Source organism: Marmota marmota, unplaced genomic scaffold (assembly GCF_001458135.2).
Source record: "Marmota marmota marmota unplaced genomic scaffold, marMar, whole genome shotgun sequence".
In the NCBI taxonomy this organism is placed as follows: domain Eukaryota; kingdom Metazoa; phylum Chordata; class Mammalia; order Rodentia; family Sciuridae; genus Marmota; species Marmota marmota.
Window position 1 is genome coordinate 4702874 of NW_025999982.1, and position 17445 is coordinate 4720318.

Sequence of the window (17445 nt, forward strand, 5' to 3'; positions counted from 1 at the left end):
CTACGAGTAGCTAGAAAAGTGAGGCTGCCTCATAGTATGATTCTAGGTTACGATGGAGACCTGAAGGCCAGTCTGCATTTCAGAGCTCTCTCATATTGATGGCCATTTGCTCGTTTGCATATTTTGAAAAAAATCCTGTGGAACTGCTGATGACATTGAGTCTTTACATACCTCCTCAGGGTATTTAAGAAAAAAAAAAAAAAAAACAAGCACTCTACTGACTAAGCTATATTCTCTGCCCTGATCTGTAATCTTTTTTTTTTTAGTATTTTATTTACATTTTAGTTTTCGGCAGACAGGACATCTTTGTTTGTATGTGGTGCTGAGGATGGAACCGGGGCCGCACCCATGCCAGGCGAGCTTTCTACTGCTTGAGCCACATCCCCAGGCCCTCCTCAGGGTATTAATTTTAAACTATAAAATGGGTTTTTGTCATGATTATAGGAGAAAAACACTGAGTAAATAACAAATTGATTTCCTTCTACCTTTCAAATCTCCCTCTTGATCAATATTTAAAATAGCAACATTATCTCTGGCAAAAAAGAAAAGAATAGAGATCGGGGTCAGTGAAGAAGGGATGAATGAGAGAAAGAGGCTAGACAGAGCAGGTAGGACATGGGCGTGCATGCCTGACCCACCAACCCCCACATATTTCATTTCAATAATGATATGTTAGAAACTTTGGAAATACTTTGGGGTTTTTGGTACTTTACAAGCAGCTATAGTTTTTACCTCACCAAATGCTCCTCTGCCTATGACTTTTAAGGACTCAAAATCTTCCAATCCAAGTCTTGTTCTCTTCAAACGAAGAAACTCTGTCTCCTTCCGAGCATGTGCTGATCTCCTGAGTCTTTTCTAGTGTTTAAGAAAGAAGAGGAAAAATAAGGAGTTGAAATTATGAAACTCTACAACTAAGTCATATGTGTGTCTTGCTCTGCTTGAGAACAGGGCCACACCAGACTAGACAATCTCACATGACAGTACAATAAAAGGATCCTTAAGAGATCATTTGTCCTTTCCCTGGCCTTCAGACACAAGAAGCAAGCCACATTGAATAGATGGCTGCCTCCTCTGAAAGCTCTGACTAATCTACTTCAGCAATGACTATTCTAACATTTCTAATGGAGGAGAATAAACAATGCTTTCTTTTAACCTTTTTTATATATAATAAAAGTTATGTTTTTCTATTTTTCTCTGGATTTTTGTTGCTATTGTTTATTTTGTTTTGTCATAGTTGTTGTTTTGCAGTTCTGAGGATGGAACCCGGGGAGCACTTTACCCAAGTACCTCCCCTGCCCTTTTTAGTTTTAAGACAGGGTCTCACAACTAAGTCACACTGAGGCTGGCCTTCAACTTTCAATCCCGCCTCAGCCTCCTGAGTTGCTCAGATTATAAGCATGAGCCACTGTGCCCAGCTCCTCTGGGTTTGCATAAATGCTACATATGGTTTATTGTGTGCTTGAATTTTCTATTATTCTTACAAATATTGCATATTTTTCACAACCATCTTGGGTTCTGTGATTTGTTTCTATTTTTGAAGGCATTCCCACTGCCATTGAGTTATTCTGCATAGTCCTTTAATAACTGTATTTTCTCCTACCAAATTTGTAGGCAGTGGGCAGAGGGCTAATTTGAGATAGGTAATTTGCCTCATTTCCATGGAGTCTTTTCACTAAACTCATAAGAATGCTGTATCTTGCTATATTTTAATTTGATCTCATTGACTTCATCCTTTTTCTTGGAATTCTAATCTAGGCACAAGGGTGCCTAAAGAAGTCTTCCTTTCCAGGGTATCTAATAATTAACTTCTCCCTCTTCATGAATACCCAAATCCAGAAGCATGCCAATCCTCAAGTTCCTTTGTAACTCAGCCCAAACCCTTCCTCCCCGGGCACCAAGGCTAACTTGAGCGACATGAAACAACTTTCCATGCTGGATTTCAAGGAAGATTTTTCCAGTATTAATTACCTCTTCATCTTTTAGGCCTTCCTCTTCCATCACTTTTTCTAACTTCTTTTGTCTAAAACAAACAATAATAACAACAAAAGATACATGAAACAATATTTGAATGATTTTCTGGAAATTCTATACAAAATAAGAAATAAAAAGGGTCACACTCAGAAGCGCATGCCTGTAATTCCAGTGACTTGGGAGACTAAAGCATAAAGATTCAAAATTCAAGGACAGCCTCAACAACTTAACAAGACCCCATCTCAAAAATAAAAATAAAAAGGGCTAAGTATGCACATCAATGTTTATAGCAGCACAATTCACAATAGCTAAACTGTGGAGCCAACCTAGATGTCCTTCAGTGGATGAATGGATTAAAAAATGTGGCATTTATACACAATGGAATATTACTCAGCAATAAAAAATAAGATCATGGCATTTGCGGGGAAATGGATGGCATTAAAGAAGATTATGCTCTGTGAAGTTAGCCAATCCCAAAAAAACAAATGCCGAATGTCTTCTCTGATATAAGGGGGGTGAATCAAAATGGGGTTGGGAGGGAGAGCAAGGGAGGAAGATTACCTCTAGATAGGGAATAGGGGTGGGAGGAAAAGGGAGGGAGAAGGGGAATAGCATGGATGGTGGAAGGAGACCCTCATCATTATACAAAATACATGTATGAACATGTGAATTTGGTGTCAACATACCTTATATACAATCAGAGACATGACAAATTGTGGTATAAAGATGTATTAAAAATTGTAATGCAAAGAAATAATAATAAAAAAGGAATAAATATATAGCTTGTGAGTAAAGCACTCCTGGGTTCAATCCCTAGTACCAATAAACAAATAAATAAAGGAAATATAGTTCAATAGTAAAATGCCCCTGGGTTGATTTAAAAAAAAAAAAAAACTGTATAATGTGTTAATGCAATAGAGAATCTTGTTTTGAAACCAAATGTTCTTTTTTTCTTTCTGTTATTTCCTCCTTACCAAACCACAAAACAGCTGGTATTTGATAACTTCTTGTATCAGAGTGCTTCTTTCTCTCTCTGTGACTGAAATCTACTTCCTTTATTTCACACCTTCTTCCCCCTTCCTGCCATGAGTGAAGAGTAATAAATAACAAAGGTAGGGCTGGAGTTGTAACTCAGTGGTAGAGCACTTGCCTAGCATGTGTGAGGCACTGGGTTTGATTCTTGGCCCTACATATAAATAAATAAAATAAAGGTCCATCAACAACTAGAAAAAAAATATTTAAAAAAAATAATAATAGGGCTGGGGATATAGCTCAGTTGATAGAGGGCTTGCCTCGCATGCATAAGGCCCTGGGTTCAATCCTCAGCACCACAAAAAATAAATAAATAAATAAATAACAAAGTTAAAGGCAGAATTTAAAGATGAGGAGGGAGGGCTAATCCAAAAAGGTGATTGACACCACTATCAAAACTTTAGATTCCAAATTTTTGGAGTACTAAATAATGGGGGTGGGGAGGTAGTGCAAGAGATTGAACTCAGGGCCTCCTTCACACCCCTAGCCTCATGGGAGAATTTTGTTTTTCTTTGTGGTACTAAGGATTGAACCCAGGGCTTTGTGCACACTATATAAGCAGTTTACCACTAAGCTATATTCTGAGCCCTCAAGAATATTTTTGATCTATAGTTTCACAGTGATTTGATAAAACGTAAGAAACACATGCAAAACTTCCTTACAACCAATTCTATAGATCCAATATTCATTTATTCAACATAATTTTTTTTAAAAAGTACAAGGGCTGGAATCTCTCCTCACCACTTATCAGCATTCCAGATAAAAAGGCAATATGAGGTGGGGACGAATAAAAGCGTAGAGTAGGTGAAGCAAAGCATGTAGCCAAGTGTGGCTGACACACACAGCACTTCCAATGCCACGTCAGTGTTGGCTCTTACTCTGAAGACAACTAAGAGTTAACAGGTTGTATGTAAAATGTGATAAGATTTCTATCTTAGAATACTAACTGACAGTAATGAAGATCTGATGGACCGGCAGGCAGGAACTGCAAGTGACTGAGAAAGACCTAAGGCTAACTAATTCAAATACACATTGAAGTTCTGGTACTAGGGCTGGAAAACTAGAATGAAGTGAAGGAATCTATTATAAAGATCAACTGCAGGGGCTGGGGATGTGGCTCAAGCGGTAGCACGCTCGCCTGGCATGCGTGCGGCCCGGATTCGATCCTCAGCACCACATACAAACAAAGATGTTGTGTCCGCCGAGAACTAAAAAATAAATATTAAAAAATTCTAAAAAAAAAAAAAAAAAAAAGATCAACTGCAGTAGGAATCACAGAAAAAGTCTTAAAAATTTCTTGTCTGGGAGATAATGATGCCCCTGACCAAAATAGGAAACAGAGAGAAGAATATAGAAAGAAAATGATTCTAATTTTGGCCAAAGACAACTTATTATTAATAATTCTATTTAGTTAAAATGAATATTTTGTTAAAATTCATTTTACAAATCTACAAGACCAAACAATGAGTAAGAATTTTTCACCAAACTCTCAAGAAGTGTAAAGATCTACTCTGATTCTGATGGAAAAAAAGATCCCAGTACATGGCTCCCCCCTCAGTCTCACCACTCTCTTCACACAGTTCCCAGAATATTTTGGGATATGAATCTCTGTGTGCATGTGTATTTGAGGGAAAAGGCTATACTTCTAATAATTTCAGGAGTATAAATTAATTCCATTTCTGTGGTTAGATAGTTAAAATAAGGAAAAGTAAGACACAAAGCTTTGAGGCTGGGCTTGGGGCTCAGTAGTAGAGTGCTCGCCTAGCACATTCGAGGCACTGAGTTCGATCCTCAGCACCACATAAAAAACAATAAAATAAAGTTAAAAAAAAAAAGACACAAAGCTTAAATAGTAACTCAATATGGTCAGTTCTTTTTGTGCCTGGAGTACCAAACACCATCATACCTCATGACTATATTTTTGTTGAAAGACCAACCATACCAGACTGATCCATAAGTCTAGTGCATTATCCACTATGTCACAGAACAGATTCCTTCTGACTATATTTAAAATCTAAATACAAACTTGGAGGTTTTCCACAATCTTACCTCCCTCAAGTGTAATTAAGTTGATTTCAATAGAATGCCTGCCTGGGAATAAAATATCAGAATTCACTCCTTGAACACAATGAGATTATCCCATTAGAGAAAGTATCCAGGAAAAAAAAAAAAAGTATCATGGCAATGATTTATTGGTTCCTGAGCCACAAAGACCCTGACAACATAAAAAATAGCAAGCATAATCTAAAAGAAGGCTTAAAAATGGCATCTTCTGGCTGGGCTACAGCTCAGTTGGTAGAGTACTTGCCTCGCATGTATAAGGCCCTCAATGTAATCCCCAGCACCACAAAAAAAAAAAAAAAAGGCATTTTCTGTGGGATGATACTAAGGAACTATTATTAACTTGGTTAGATTCATGATTACGCAAGACAATGACCATATTTTTTGAAGATATACATTGGATAGAAATGATATTTAGAATTTACTTTAAAACACAATTAGAAAGCTGGGCATGGTGGCACACACCTGTAATCTCAGTGGCTCTGGAGGCTGAAGCAGGAGGATCTCGAGTTCAAAGCCAGCCTCAGCAAAAGCAAGGTGATAAGCAATTCAGTGAGACCCTGTCTCTAAATAATATATAAAATAGAGCTGGGGATGGGGCTCAGTGATTGGGTGCCACTGAGTTCAATCCCCAGTACCCAAAAAACAAAACAAAACAAAACCAACAAACAAAAACAATTAGAAAGAACCAGGCGCAGTGGCACATGCCTCCCAGTGACTTGGGAGACTGAGGCAGGAGAATCGTAAATTCAAAGCTAGCCTCAGCAATTTACAAGGCCTTAAGCAACTTAGAAAGACCCCATCTCAAAATAAAAAATAAAAAGGGCTGGGGATGAGGGCTGGGGTTGTGGCTCAGTGGTAGAGTGCCTGCCTAGCACAGGTGAGGTCCTGGGTTCGATCCACAGCACCACATAAAAATAAATAAATAATTAAATAATTAAAGATATTGTGTCCAACTACAATTAAAAAATAAATATTAAAAAGGGGGGTGGGGTGGGGGACTGGGGATGAGGCTCTGTGGTTAAGTGCCCCTGGGTTCAATCCCTGGTACCAAAACAAAACAATCGAAAAAGCACAATTAGCAAGAAAAACTGAGATAATGGACACAAATATAGCAACGTATTAATAATTATTGAACCTGAGGGATGAATATATTGCAAAGAGGCTAAGTGTATTATTCTGTGTTTGTTTTAAATTGTTCATAAAGAAAAATAAAAGTAGGACCCTCTAAAGTAGGTCCTCCTACGGGATTGCTCACTCACGGTGGCAGCACTGGCTAGCTACCACTCCGGCCTTTGGTGGAGACACTCTGCTACTCATCTCCAACATTCCAAATCAGAATCTTGGAAGAGACCCCAGGTCACTTTCACAGGGAGAGTCACATCCAACCTCACCCTAGCAATGCCTTTTATGTGCCCCATTTATTTGCATGTGTGCTCATTTCCCATATGAGATAGTTAGGTTATTTGGAGGGCAGGACCACATTTGAATCCCTGATTTCCACATGAATAGTGCTTTGTACACATCTACTTTTTTAACCACATATTTCTAATTTTTATTTTGTCACTGATTTACTGGGAGTTGAACACAGGAGGACTCTACCACTGACAGTTCCAGCTCTTTTTATTTTAAGATGGGGTCTCACTAAATTGCCCAGGCTGGCCTCAAATTTGTCATCCTTCCTGCCTCATCTTCTCAAGTTGCTGGAATTATAGAAATGCACCACTGCAACCAAGGTTTTGTCTTTAAATAAAGATCGGAATGTGTCAAAATGTGTGGACACATTCCTGACTACTACTTATAATGAGCTCCCTTTTCTAAACCTAATTTATTCTAATTTCTATTTATAAACACTCAAAACTAATCATACAGATTTTTAATTTTTTAGTTGTAGATGGACAGCTTGCCTTTATTTTATATGTTTAACTTTACGTGGTGCTAAGGATCGAACCCAGTGCCTCACACATGCTAGGCATGCGCTCTGACACTGAGCCACAAGCCCAGCCCAATCATACATTTTTTTTTAATATTTATTTTTTAGTTATAGGTGGACACAATATCTTTATCTTTTTTTAATGTGGTGCTGAGGATTGAACTCAGTGCCTCTCCCATGCTAGGCAAGCACTCTACCTAAGCTACAACCCCAGTCCCCAATCTATATAGATTTTTAAAATCTCAACAAGTTACAGAACTTCAACTCTATACTCTGGTACTACTGATATCTCGTCTGAATGATATTTGATTAATGAAAACCACTAGAAGGTCTGGATTTGAGATCGGGGATGCAGCCCAGTGAAAGGGTACTTGCCTAACATATATGAGGCCCTGTTACAATCCCCAGCATCACAAATCATCATCATCATCATCATCTGGATTTACCCATCTTTGGGGCTTAAATAAAACTGACACTGGGCCACTAATATTAATCACATTTCTATTCAGTATCAGATCATCCCAAACACAGGCATAGTTAAGAAAATTTGAATGAGAATATCTTTTTTCCTTACTTTTTCAGAGCTAAGGACTAAACACAGAGCCTGGTGTATGCTAGGCAGGCATTCTATCACTGAGCTACATCCCCAACCCCTGAGCAAGAATGTCTAAGAGAAGTTATAGACTATGCAGGTTCTCAGAGAGTAAACTGCACAAAAGTCTTTATTTGATTGAGGGGTAGGGGAGGCATACCATTATTCTCTGTTAAGTTAGGTTTATGTTTCTGTGATTTTTAAATTAATCCACCAAAATAGTCTTCATGAAGAAAAGAAACAATCCAGGATATTTTGTCAGAAGAAATGCCTATTTCATCAGTTTCACAGACTGCTATGCTATGTATTATATCTGTCATTATTTTTCATGAAAAACTTGGCAATTATCAATATCTATTTGGCACACAGGATCACATACCAACAAGAATAGAAGAGTTGCTGTTCCCCGAGAAGATGACAACAGAGGCTGCTGTAAAAGGCAGAATACAAGCTGAGGAAGCAGAGCTGATCTTGCACTACTGAATGCTTACAGTGTACCAGTGGCACTACCAGGCCATCGAGCAGCCTTCCTCAGTACTGCATGAAGGACACTACATTCAGGGAGTTAAATTTGCCATAGTGTTTCTGTAAAACTGCTCTAAGTTCTCATATTTTACTTGTATACAGGAAATGATTCCCAAATGAATTTTATTCTTTCTTCTATCTTTAGACTTTGCACATCTCCCCCATGCAAAAGTTCTTTATTTAAAATATAACCTAGTGCTCTCCTAATATGGAACAGTGCAAAAGTTACATATATGTCAAATATTACAGAGTTCTAAAAAGTACCCAGATAAGGCACAAGAAAATTTGTATTACAGCCTCATCTTAAAATATACCACCCCAATTGTGTAAGTTATGTTCAAAAGTGTGAATTTCTGAAAACAGGATTGTTAAATGTGTAAAGGTCAGGTCGGTTGAAATATTTCAATAAAATACGCTTTCTTTGGGGGGATAATTTATTTGACAGAGGAAATTCTAACTCTCAAAAATGTGTCCAGATTACTACATGATGAAATGTTTAAACAGTGCCTTTTTAGGACATCAATTATAATTGTTTTAAAATAGTATCAGAGGTCTCTTAAAAAAAGTTATGGGCATTATTATTTTTAAGTTAAATCTGAGAACTTAAATTATCAAAAGTATAATTATTAATTTGCCCATGTAACATTTTGTGCACATATTTAAAAATCTAAGCAGAATTCTTTATAAAACTGTGGATAATGGCTGGTGGTGTAGCTCAGTGCTAAGGTGCTTCTGAGGCCCTGTGTTCCCCAGCACAACCAAAAATGAAACAAGTGTTTGGATGATGGAAATACCCATTGTTGCTAAAGGGACTTTCTTCAGTAAGTTTTGTCTTTGCTTACAGCCATGTATATTAAAAAGGTGAACTACAGTTAATATAAGTGCTTGCCTCATATGCACAAGGCCCTGGGTTCAATACCCAGCACCACAAAAAAAAAAAAAAAACAAAGATGAACTAGTCTGACTTAGACATGCATACTCTTTGATGGAAAACATTAAAATATTCAATGTATTCTTAAAAAAGGAGATGGGTAAGTGGGTTTGTCTTAGTGTTCTCAGATTATAAAAATGGCACTTTGAGTACATATAAACGTATTTGCAAACCTTTTTTAATACAGACTATGAGTTCCACTTTATTTAAATATTCATAGTATCATGTAAATTTTATGTCCAGCTGAACAAATAATGAATACTTACCATATTCAAGACTTCCTTTTCACTAGGAATGAAATCACACAGTGTGTCTTTTGTTTAGTATGTCAACTTCTTATAATATAAATCTTATTCTATTGTAATTTAACATTGAATACTGTAACCCAGTTAATTTTGCATTCAATTTTTAAAAAAATGAATATATAATTTGAGTCCCATTTTTTGGAAATAAAATTCTGCCAAAACTATTTAAATATTTTTTAGAAGTGCCTAAACCAATACTAATTTCAAACCCTCATTATATATTAGCCGCATATTCTTAATAAAAAGTTCTTTTATCACAACTGTTTGACATCACTACAATGATGTCTAACAAGGTTCTGTATTTCCCTATAACATCAAAAAGCTTGAAAACTCATTTCTGACAATATAACTTTGGTTTACTTACTACTGAGATAACTTTTGCTAATAGCTATTGTTGCTATTTTTTAATATTCTATCAATAAACCCAAAATTTATTAAACTGTATAAATTAACACAAATCCAACTCATGTACAAAATGAAAAGATCTACAAGGAGCATTAATTTTTTAAAGACTCAAAATATTGGTGACTAGGGATATATCTCAGTGGAAAACCTTACCTAGCACGTACCGGTCCCTGAGTTCAATCCCCAGCAACGTCAAGAAAGAAAGGAAGGCAGGAAGGAAGGAAGCAAGCAAGCATCTACTGCTTTTTTTTAAATAAAAAATGCTTTTTCTAAATGAAAAAATGTGATTTAATAATTACAAATTATCACATTTTCTAATTCATTTAAATGTCTAACATTCTTTTCTTATCATCTCCCTCTTTCTCTCTCTCTCTCCTTTTTTTTTTTTTAACTAGGAATTAAATTTCCTAGTACTAAGAATTAAACTCAGGGGTGCTCTACCACTGAGCTACATCCCCAACTTTTGTTATTTTGAATTTTGAGACAAGGTCTTGCTAATTTGCCCAAGCTGGCCTCAAACTTGGAATCCTCATGCCACAGCCACCCAAACAGCTGGGAGTACACCAAGTTCAGCACCATCCTTTTGATTAATTTTGTCTTTAAAAAAAAAAAAGGCAAAACCACCAAAGCTTTTGACCAGTCTTTTCATCTTAGGACTCCCAAAAAGAAAAAAAATCACTGACAACTGCCCATTTTGGGGTATATTCTTAGGATAAATTACAATATAACATTTATTAATAATGTAAAAAAATAAAATATCACCTTGTTCCTGGGGAATGAGATGTATATCAAGATAAACCATAGTTAAAGTAGAGCCAATAGGATTAAAAACCAGCTGATTAAAATAAAACAGTAACTAAATCAGATTTCATAAGCATTTGCGTTATAATTATGATCCCTGAAACTCTGGTTTCAAGAGTGTTATATTCGACAGTAACTATCTCCAACAATTTTCACATACCTGAAGATATACTGTGGCAATTTATCTTTCAATAAATGTCTATGTAATTCTCCATATTAATAGAATAAAGGTTCTGGGTACAGTGGTGCATGCCTGTAATCCCAGCAACTCAAGAGGCCATTTGAGGCCAGCCTTACAATTTAGTGAGACCCTGTGGCAAAAGAAAAAAAATTAAATCTTTTATAGTAATGTTCAAAAGAATCCTAATAATATATAATTAAAAAGAACAAATAAAGGCTGGGGTTGTGGCACAGTGGTAAGTGCTTGCCTGACATGTGTGAGGCACTGAGCTCGACCCTCAGCACCACATAAAAACAAATAAATGAAATAAAGGTAAAAAAAAAATAAAAAATTTTAAATATCCTATTTAAAATGTTGAAGGGGGGAAAAAAAAAAGAAAGAAAGAAAGGCTAGGCATGGTGGTGCACACCTGTGCACCAGCAACTTGGGAGGCTGAGGCAGGAGGATCACAAGTTCAAAGGCAGCCTCAGCAACTTACTGAGGCCTCAAGCAATTTAGCAAGACCCTATCTCAAAGTAAAAAAGGGGTATATTCTTAGGATAAATTACCATATAACATTGTTATAGACCTAAAAAAATGGAAATATATACCATGTCCATGTTCAATATTGTTAACATGTCAATCCTCCCCAAATTGATCTACAGATTCTATATTATTTTTACCACTGGGATGTGACCCAGTGGTAAAAAGCCCCTGGGTTCAATCGCTGGTACCAAAAAAAATGGGGGGGAATTTTTTTTAAACAGCTAGAGATGCAGATCAGTGATAAAGTACCCCTGAACTCCTGAGTTCAATCCCCAGTACCATAATAATACTAATAATAATACAAAATAAAATTAAAATTAAATTTAAAAAGGAGAAAAACAGTATGATCATTTCAAAGATACAGAAACGACATTTGACAAAATATAACACTCACTCATGATAAAAACTCACAGCCAAATAAAAACAAGGAAACTTCCTCAACTTATAAAGAACATCTCTGAAAAACCTACAATTAACATAACTAACAGTAAAATAGTGTGTTACCTCTTAAACTAGTAGTAGAACAAAGGTGATCACTCCCACCATTTCTATTAAAAAATGTTGCACTAGAAGTGCCAGTCAGTACCATAAAGCAAGAAAAAGTAAATACAGTGGGGAAAAAAAAACAATAAAACTTTTACATTTGAATATGACATGATTGTTTACACAGAAAATCCTAAGGAATCTTTAAAAAACAAAAATAAAACTAGAATACGTAAATTAGCAACTTGCAGGATACAAGGTCAATATAAAAAACATTATATTTCTATGTACTAGCAAATTTTCTGGACAAAGAAAATTTCAAATATTTATGTACAATAGAATAAAAAGTACTAGGAGGGCTGGGGTTGTAGCTCAGTGGTAGAGTGCTTGCTTGGCACACGAGGCACTGGGTTCTATTCTCAACACTACATAAAAATAAATAAAGATGGGGCTGGGGATGTGGCTCAAGCGGTAGCGCGCTTGCCTGGCATGCGTGCGGCCCAGGTTCGATCCTCAGCACCACATACAAAAAAAAAGATATTGTGTCCATCCGTAACTAAAAATATTTTTTAAAAAAAGAAATGCTAGGGGCTGGGATTGTGGATCAGCGGTAGAGCACTCGCCTAGCATGTGTGAGGTTCAATCCTCAGCACCACAAAAAAAATAAATAAATAAAATAAAAATTTTAAAAAAATGCTAGCAATAGGTGAATATGATCTACACATGAAAATTATAAAACACTGCTGAGAAAAATTAAGGGAGACCTGAAAAATGGAAATATATACCATGTCCATGTTCAATATTGTTAACATGTCAATCCTCCCCAAATTGATCTACAGATTCTATATTACTCCAATCACAATTCCATTAGGCTTTTCTGTAGAAACTGACAAACTGATTCTAAAATTAACATGGAAATGTGAAGAGCCTACAATGTCCAAAATCTCAGAAAAAAAGAAAAACATAAAAAGTAGGAGGACTACCTTACTTCAAAACTTACTACAAAGCTACAGTAATCAAAATGGTGTGATACTGGTATAGAGAGCCCAAGAAAGAGATTCACCCTTATATACGGTCATTTGATTTTCAAGAAAAGTGCCAAAGCAGTTTAAGAGGAAAAAATTTTTTCAACAAACATGCTAAAATAACAGGATACCCATTAGGAAAAAAAGTTAAATCTCAACTCTACACACAATTATTTAAGATGGATCATAGAACTAAATGAAAAAGCTAAATCTAAAAATGTTCAGAAGAAAACAGAACATTTTTATTACTTGGGCATAGGCAAAGGTTTTTTAAGGGATCACAGGAAACAATTACCATAAAAGAAAAAAATGCCAAATTTTATTTCATCAAAATTTTAAATGACAGGGCTGGGGTTGTGGCTCAGCGGAAGAGCGTTTGCCTAACACGTACGAGGCCCTGGGTTCGATCCTCAGCACCACATAAAAATAAATAAATTAGTTAAAGATATTGTGTCCAACTACAATTAAAAAATAAATTAATTAATTTTAAAAAATGTTTTAAATGACAGTCAGGCATGATGGTACATGCCTATAATCCCAGCAACTCAGAAGGCTGAGGCGGGAGGTTAACCTCACTAAATTGCTAAGGCTGGCATTGAACTTTAATCTTCTGCCTCAGCCACATGAGTTTTGACGGGATTACAGGCGTGTGCCACCACACCTGGCAATTTTTTTAAGTGGTAAAAAAAATAAAAATAAAAATCAACAGGGGCTGGGATGTGGCTCAAGCGGTAGCGCGCTCGCCTGGCATGCGTGCGGCCCGGGTTCGATCCTCAGCACCACATACAAAAACAAAGATGTTGTGTCCGCCGGTAACTAAAAGATAAATATTAAAATTCTCTCTCTCTCTCTCTCTCTCTCTCTCTCTCTCTCTCAAAAATAAATAAATAAATAAAAATAAAAATCAACAAACACTTCACTTCACATAGGAAGATATCCAAATGATCAAAAACAAAAAAAAACATAAAATGTTTTAACATCATTAATCATCAGAGAAATGCAAATTAAAATCACAGTGAAAGCCAGAGTGGTGGCTCATGCCTGTAAATCCCAGCAACTATGGAGGTTGAGGCAGAAGGATCACAAATTCAAGGCCAGTCTCAGCAACTTAGTGAGATCTGGTCTCAAAGTGAAAAATAAAAAGAGATGGAGATAAGGCTGGGGTTGTGGCTCAGTGGTACAGCATTTGCCTGGTGTGTGTGAGGCACTGGATTCAATTCTCAGAACTGCATATAAATAAATAAATTAAATAAAGGTCCATCAACAACTTAAAAAAAATATTAAAAAAAAAAAAAAGAGGTGGGATGAAGCTCAGTAGTAGAGCGCCCTTGGGTTCCATCCCCAGTTACACATACACACAAAAAAAAATTATGCTGAATGAAAGATGTCTCACTTAGATGAGTACTTTGTATATGAGTTCATTTACATATTCCATTTGTATAATCACAACAGTGGCTGCCCAAGGAGCAAAAGGCATGAAATAACTTTCTAGGAGGATGGTAATGTTCTGTATCTTGGTAAGGATTTTAAGTTTCACAGGTGTATGCATTTGTAAAAACTTATCACATGGTACCCTTCGACTTATGCCTTTCCCTGCATTCACCCCCAAATATATACATATAAATATTAAACTCTAGTTAATGTTATACAAGCAGAAATATTCAGAACTAAAAAATATTGATGTTTGCAACATACTTTGAAGTATGGATAATGAATAGAGAGAGGGATGAAAAGACAGATATGTGATAAAGCAAATATAATAAATGATAATCATGGACTCTAGATGATTGATACAAATACATGTATTCATCATACAATTCTTTCAACCTTTCTGTACTTCTGAATACTTTATAATAAAACATTGCAGGAAAAAAAAAATTTATGTTTATTTTTTAGTTGTAGTTGGACACAATACCTTTATTATGTTGCTGAGGATTGAACCCAGGGCCTTGCACATGCTAGGCGAGTGCTCTACTGCTGAGCCACAACCCCAGCCCCCAGAAAATATTTTTAATTATGAGTTACCACATGGATAGCATACACAGATTAGTCAATAATAACTGAAACTATTACCACTAACTAGGTGATTACTATGATGGGTATTCAAAACAACCCCACAGCAATCCTACAAGACAGGCAATATTATTCCCATTTCTTGATGGGGAAACTGACATATAGAAAGACTAAGGAACTAGTTTCAACAGCAGATAGCTACTAAATGATATAGAATCAGGACTCTTAACTGGGGTTTGACTCCAAGAGGCTGTTCTATCCATCACATCACACTACCATAACAATGAACTCCAATGATCTGGCCTAATTATTTTTTCTTTATAATGCAATAGAATATTATGTAATTGAGATGTAGAAATAAGTGGGTTAATGGCAAATTTGGAAATCCTTTACACTGTCATTCCATTATAGTGAGAGAGGCTATAAAACGGCTGTGCTAATCTGGTCTCCTTTCAACAATATCAAGTGTGTTTTATGATATTAGACATGAATGCAACAACCATGATACAATTTTTTCAAACAGAATTCTTTACCTCATTTCTCGTTCTTCATGTTGAGCGATAAGGTTGCTATAAAAATTCTCCAATGTCACTTTGGTCATTGTCACCCTTTCCTTTGTATGATTACTCATGGAAGAGCAAGGTGTTGAGCCTGTCATTGCCATGGCTTCTAGAAACAAAGAAGAGGTTTTACTTTTAGAGTTAGAATCCACTCTCCTACCTCACTGGTAAAAATGTAAATTGGTATAAGTTTTCCAGAGGACAAGCAGATAACATGTAACAAGTCAAACAAACAGAATTTTTAAAAATATTTTTTTAGTTGTAGATGGACACAATATCTTTATTTATTTATTTATTTATTTTAATGTGATGCTGAGAATCGAACCCAGGGCCTCACGCAATGCCAGGTAAGCGCGCTCTACCACTGAGCTACAATCCCAGCCCCAAACAGAATATTTGATGAAAATAAATACATATTAAGGTTCTGTGACTGAAAAACTCCATATTTAGGGTATAAGGACTAGAGAAATGACCACACAGGCTCTTGAGGGGACATACACAGGATGTGCTTTACAGAAAGGATGTTCATTATGCCATCATTTGTGTTAAGAGAGGTTGGAAGCAATTCAGTAAGGAAATAAGTAAATAAAATGCAGTGAATGCATACTAAGAAATACCATGCAACACAGAAGCAACTCTACTTGTACTTACAAGCCACATGAACATACCTTTACAACACAGTATTACATTTTCAGAAAGAAAAAGAAGATACCAATACGACATACATAAATTAAGTACATACAGTAAACCAGGTGTGGTGGTGCACTCCTGTAATGCCAGTGATTCTCTCAGGAGGCTGAGGCAGAAGGGTGGAAAGGTCAAGGCTAACCTGGGAAACCTAGTGAGACTCTGTCCCAAAATAAAATAAAAAGGGCTGGGGGGTGTTGCTAAGTGGTAACAGGCCTGAGTTTAATCCCCAGGACCACAAAAGAAAAAAGACGTAAAATATATTTGTAATACCCTTTGTAATATTGTTTCATTTATAGATCTTTAACTTATAAATTCAAATAATTAACAAATATTTATCAAATACCTTAAGGCTATGTCAGAGCACATATATATGTACAAATAATCATTTTAGTCACAGATTTTGTTTTACTGTAGAAATTGGAAATCTTGAAGAAATTAAAATAGATCCATAAAGATTCACAAGTAATGGGGTTCAATGCAACATTACAATGACAAAGAAAAACCAGAAATAATGTGAATATATAACAGAACTGGAAGTATGAAAAAGCCTAAAATGAAATAATAAGACAATTAAAATATATTCTTGGGCTGAGATTCTGGCTCAGCAGTAGAAAGCTTGCCTAGCATAAGCAGGACCCAGGTTCGATTCTCAGCAACACATAAAAATAAAGGCATTGTGTTGTGTCCATCTACACCTAAAAAATAAATATTAAAAAAAAAAAAGAGTTAAAAAAAAAAAAATATATATATATATATTCTATTTTGTGGTACAAGGGATTAAATTCTAAGTTAAATCCCCAGCCTTTTTTTTTTTTCCCCTTAAATCTTATTTGAGACAGGGTTTCTCTAAGTTTCGAAGGTTGGCCTTGAATCTCCATCCTCCTGCCTCAGTCTCTCCTGTAGCTGGGATTAGAAGCATGAGCCACTGAGGACTCAAGGTTTTGCCTCTTAATACTTAGCGGATTTTTAAATTGTTTCATGGATTAAATTAAAGCATATAAGGATTGTGCAAACACTTGCTATTACTAAGAAAAAAGGCTTAACATTAGCAGTATTTAAACAAGATACTAAGGTGAAAATCATGTTTTAAAAAATCCCACCAGTCACAGTGACACATGCCTGCCAAGCAGCTTGGAAGACTGATACAAGATGATCACAAGTTCAAGGTCAGCCTGAGTTAACTTAACAAGACCCTCTCTCAAAAAAAAGTAAAAAATAAATAAAAGGGGCTGGGGGTTGTGGCTCATGGTAGAGTGCTCACCTAGCATGCACAAGGCCCTGGGTTCGATCCTCAGAACCATATAAATGTAAAGATACTGTGTCCACCTAAAACTTAAGAATAAATATTTTTAAAATAAATAAATAAATAAAAGTGGGGATGGGCTGGGAATGTAGCTCCTTTTTACTGAGAT

The 17445-nt window shown here is 36.0% G+C and overlaps 1 protein-coding gene across 6 annotated transcripts in view; it reads right to left on the reverse strand.

Annotated features, from left to right (window-relative positions):
- Positions 1–17445, reverse strand: part of Stk38 (serine/threonine kinase 38) — a 51110-nt gene that overhangs the window by 27753 nt on the left and 5912 nt on the right. For 2 of the 6 annotated variants that reach the window (XM_048805201.1, XM_015487651.2), the window contains exons 2-4: positions 15317–15452; positions 1969–2020; positions 733–855 (exon numbers count right to left, since the gene is read on the reverse strand). In XM_048805201.1, the coding sequence (XP_048661158.1) occupies positions 733–855; positions 1969–2020; positions 15317–15447 (306 nt within the window). In that variant the 5' untranslated portion in view covers positions 15448–15452. Of the gene's footprint in view, positions 1–732; positions 856–1968; positions 2021–10716; positions 10868–15316; positions 15453–17294; positions 17366–17445 lie in introns of those variants that run through there. The other 4 variants (XM_048805200.1, XM_048805199.1, XM_015487652.2 and 1 more) reach the window with 4 other exon arrangements.